The 4,996-nt window shown below is 44.8% G+C and overlaps 1 protein-coding gene across 1 annotated transcript in view; it reads right to left on the minus strand.

Annotated features, from left to right (window-relative positions):
* The window catches only part of IL22 (interleukin 22), a 2,292-nt gene extending 1,858 nt beyond the window's left edge, over positions 1 to 434 (minus strand). The window contains exons 1-2 of the mRNA XM_009705217.1: positions 414 to 434; positions 77 to 334 (exon numbers count right to left, since the gene is read on the minus strand). Of these exons, the coding sequence (XP_009703519.1) occupies positions 77 to 280 (204 nt within the window). The 5' untranslated portion in view covers positions 281 to 334; positions 414 to 434. The remainder of the gene's footprint in view (positions 1 to 76; positions 335 to 413) is intronic.
* Positions 435 to 4,996: the final 4,562 nt, after the last annotated feature.

Below are 4,996 nucleotides of genomic sequence, written 5' to 3' on the forward strand. Positions count from 1 at the left end.
GAAGACAAGAAGTCAAGGCACTGGCAGAGGAGGAGGTCCTCAGATCCTGCCATGAAGGACACGTGGGTTACTGTACCATTTTAGCCAAGGTGTAGGTGCGATTCCTGATGTAGGGCTGCTGGAAGTTGATCTTCCTGAGCCTGCAGGCATGATGGGCGGTAGAAGCCACCCCTGTCCCTTTTGGAGGCAGAGGGCTGGTGAGGAGAAGAGGGAGACAGCAGCAGCAGCAGCAGAAGACCCATCCTGAGAAGCTCTTGGTCAAGGTCTGCAGGGAGGCCATGGCTCACGATCTAAAGTCGTCCGTCCCAGCAGGTTGCAGCTACAGCACTCGGCACTGATGAGAGAGAGCAGCGTTAGCGTCAGGGAGAGTGGGCAAGGCAAAGTGAGAGAGGCACAAAGGCTGCAAGCCTTACCTTTGCTGTGATTCTTGATGTGCTCTGCAGGAGGTGAGGTGCACCTTATATAGGGCCACCAACATCTCTCTCAGCTTTTTTTTTTTCGGGTACTGGTGGTGAAATAAAAATGACATCAGCAAGTCTCTTACTTTCCAGTATCCTCTTCGGAGAACTACCTAACCACTACAAAACCCACAAATACAACTTCAAGGCCATTGTAGTCTTTAGTTTCTTATAAAATAAACCAAATTTTAATACGGGGCAAAGCAGAGGTTTTCACCAGGGCAGGAATCCCGAATACTTTTTGCATAAAAACATTTGAGAAGTTTATGGGTTTGTGCCTCCTGTCCTGATAGTAACACACTAATTGGATTGGCAATGTGATGGCAGATAATGTAACTTACATAAATTTTTGTTCATCTTCTGTAGTAAAAGACGGGTGCCCTGCTGCTGCTGACTAGTATACACAAGTGGTCAGAGACTGCACCAGACCCAAAGCACTGACCACCTACGGTTCCTATCCTGCAAAGACCCTTTCCCACAGAGTGGCCCACTGGAGTCACCGGCCAACCGTCCATCACTGTGCGATCCTCTCGGAGGGATCAGAAACTGCATAGGAGCAACACTGCATTTATCACATCCCTGATCTCCAAATTCCCATTTTCCAGAAAATTATCCACATTCCAGGCTGTAACCAGGTGTAATGACCAGAGCTGTGGTCATGCACTTACTTCTCCAGGTGATTTCCATGTTCCTGACCCTGTTCTGCTAACGTAAAGGCAGTGCTGCACTTTCAGTCTGAAAGTTTATGCAGGGTGCTAAAGGGAAAAGGGAAACTGTGCTCTCTTTAGAGAGTAATTGGCAACCCAGATGTAGATGGCAATGCGTGAGGCCACAGAACTGGTACAAATACAAACTCCTGGTTGTCTAATACCCACAAGGCACACAGGAGACAAATGTGAGAAATTGAACCTGGAAAACCAAGGTTCCAGCTCTGTCTCTGAGAGGGAACAGGGGCATCCCTGGAGCTGGGCTTCACCTTTTGTGGCTGAGGCTCTCGGGACAAAAGCCATAACCAGCCTTACCCCTTGGCTGAAATGCCCAGCTCTTTTCCTTATACCTGAAAGGAAGCAGTTAAAGGCTGGCTGGCACCAGGTTTGCGCTTTAGCCTCCCCTGATGCATCCACAGCACAAATTCATCTCTCCATCCCCCAGTCCTGCCTCAGTTGCCCTCAGATACCTGACACATCAGCTCTGCATAGCTGTGTGCCCTTGAAGCTGTACCTCCTCACCCTGGACCCATCATCACGACGTCCCTTTCCGTGCCCCTCTCAGGTACCCATTCCCACACCCACCCTCCAACAGCATCCTGACTGCAGCAGGCAGCAGAAAGCAAGTCTGGACCCAGGATGCTGACCACCAAATGTACCACAAAGCTATTCAAGAACATGTTTATAAATTCTTTTCCATAATTTTTTTCATTTGCCAGGCTAACAGGCCCAGTGGGGGAGTAGGCTAATGAGAAGATGGGAGGCTGAGTTATACTTAGCCAAAAGACAGACATTGAAGACCAAACTGGGAGAAATCCAGGCAGAGAGGCTGTTTTGAAGGATTGGCCTCCCCTGAAGTGCATTCCCATGAACTCCTCTCCAGGTGTTAAACACATTCTGATAACCAAAGTCTGCTTCTAATTGAGGTTTCTCGCTCTTCTCCACCAGCTCATCCAGCAGAACAGAAGTCCCAAACCCAGAACAAAAGCTCTGAATGGTCATTCAGACCCTCCCTGGCCCAGACCCCCTGTCCTCCTGCCCTTCTGGCAGGTCCCATCTCTCCATCCCTTTGGTCACTAACTCATGTCAGACACGGATCCAGCTTGCCTGACCTCTTCTTGTGGCTCCAGTCCCATGGAAAGGGTTCATGACCTGGGTAAGTAGGTGCTGTGCCACTTGCATCTGTTCAAACCACTGCAAGGAGCCCACCTGGTCCCAAGTTTCCCACACGTCCTGATGGATATTTAAACAACATCAGGCAGAGGACGAGAAATTAGATGCTCAATCTTTCTTCTGCCCTCTTTCATGTAGTCATCACAGGGTGTCTTCTCTTTGTCTTCTCTAGTGTTGGAAACCATACACTGAGACATACCTATTTTCATAGAAAACATTGTTAGACTTGATAAGGCTCTCTTTCTCTCATCTGTATTGTTGGCCACCTCTCTCAGCTATACTACTTTTTGGCTGTGTCATGATGTCCTCCTTCTGAGGCTTTAAAAAAGCTTTGTTTCAATTGTTTAGCTTACCTCCCCACCTCTGGCATTCACCTTTATTTTCCAGACACTGAAATGCTGAAATGCATTTGCAAGTTCATTGATTCGTATTTCACAAATTCCCTTTTTATGATGTTCCTAAAGCCTTTGCATTATTTAATGTTTTTTTTTGTGAGTTATAACAACCTATCTTCCATCCCTCTAGCTTGCTGTCAGTATGGTCCAGCTCAAAAATGAACATTCATAATCTTGCTGGACACTAATTTTAGCAGACTGTATGGTTCTTGTGCTTATCAGTCCACTCCCGGCCTCTTCCTAACCACCTTCCACCAAATGGTCGCTCGTTCTGGATGTACCACTGAGTTATGGTGTAGCCGCAGTTGTGGCTGCAGTTATTCCCTGTAATATGTCAAAAGAATGTCTTTGGAAGGGGACATATGCTTCCTGTTCCAGGGTCTGCTATTTCTGCTATGAGATTGCATTGAACAAGGATGTCACTAGTCATCGCTATCACCACTTTTGACTAGCTCACCATGCCCTGGATGGGAGACAGATACACATCCAGCATTACATGCTATGGAAAGATGGGGCTAAAAAATTGCGCTGCCACTGGGTCTTCCTCCAGTCCTCAGGGGATGTCCGGAGAGCGAGGAAGGAATTTGAAGGTTTTCTGCTACAGTTGAGGAAGAATTTCTCTTTCTTCTTGTTTGAGGAGGAAATACAATAGACTTCTGAAAAATAAGCTCCTGAGCCAGCACTGAGGGTGAACTTCAGGGAAATTGCTTGCTTAGACACCCCTCCCAAACAGGCTGCTCTGAATTGTAGGGCTGGCAGAAGAGATCAGTGGAAGGAAAGCTGCATTTAATTTAAAATGTGGTACACTGGCTGAAACCATCACTGGTGGGTCTTACTTTGGGGAGAAAGAATAAAGTGGGAAAAAAGCATCTGAAGAAGGTGTCTTAAAAGAGCAGCCCTTCTCACTAATGCTTTCCTATGTTAAGATCAAGTATTCTAGGAAGTGCTATGGGAACTGGTAATTTAGGAATTTCTCTTTGAGTCTGAACTACTGATGTCTTATGATACATGATAGTACCAAGCTTTTCTTTATAAAATAATGTTCTCTTGAAAACAAACAAACAAAAACAAACCCCCCAAAAGACCTCTCCAAGCTCAGGTGGGAAGGTGGGGGGGAAAAGAGTGGAAAGGGGGGGAAAGTTATTTTCTTTTTTAATTTTATGACATTTTTTAAGTTTAATGATATTTTTTATGTTTAAGGCTAGTAACTGTTTAAAATACAGAATTCTTACAAGAAAACATACCCACTATGCTTTTATTTTAATTAAAAACTACCAAAGACCTCTGAACTTCTATAAAGTGCCTTCTGCATTGTTTTTTAACTATAATTAATTCCAAAAATATTTTTGAAATTGTTCACAGATTGTATTTTCTCACCAGTGTCGCCCCAAGAGTTAAATGTCTATCCTATCACTGACCTCACTGATAAACTTTTGAAGTGTAATTACATGGAGTTTCCCTAATTCATTAAGAAACCACAGCGGTTGAATCTTCTCGACAATGACTTCTTGACCCATATTGAAGACAGTGGATTTTTTGAGGAGGACTGGAACTCTACATCACGTCTGCCTCAAAAGCCACAAACGCTTCCTTCTTACTTTGAATGAGGCCACAGGTGAATAACCAATACTGTACTTTGATGTTGCGCTGTTGTGTATCATCACCAGCACGCTGGCGTGCAGGAATTTCCTTGAGCTTTAGTACATTTTCAATCAGCTAGGGTTATATTGCATTTTTTGAAAAATACTCAGGATCGGACATTGGGCTGGAAATATTGTCGAGAGCAGGCATGTGGCAGAGTGAGCCTGTGTATCGTCCTCTTGGATCTTTTACCTGGCGATGAAGTTCCCCTCCCTTAAACATCTGTGGTACAGATGGACCATAGGTCACTCAATGCCTAAAGCTGAACGCGCAGTCTGTATGGAGACATCCTCAACTTTCAGGTCACACTCACCCCCTTCGTTTTGCTCCAGCTCATTTGTAAGCTAGTTCATTGCATTTCACCTCAGTTCTTCTCCGTTTTTGCCTAGACTTTCAAACTTGAAAAGATTAAAGCAGACTAAAAATGTTTCAGCGTAAGCTCCAGTGGAGCCTTATTTTAGTCAGCCTTCCGCTCACCAATGAAAACATCAGTAATGGAAGTTCATTCTTTGTAAAACTTGAAAATAAGCTTTTCTGTAATTCAGGGATTCATTATGGAAACATCCTGGTATACATGCAACGGGCATGATCATTCAAATGGCAGAAGAGATTCAGACTCTAT

The sequence above is a fragment of the Cariama cristata genome, unplaced genomic scaffold, assembly GCF_000690535.1.
Source record: "Cariama cristata isolate BGI_N322 unplaced genomic scaffold, ASM69053v1 scaffold16908, whole genome shotgun sequence".
NCBI classification, from domain to species: domain Eukaryota; kingdom Metazoa; phylum Chordata; class Aves; order Cariamiformes; family Cariamidae; genus Cariama; species Cariama cristata.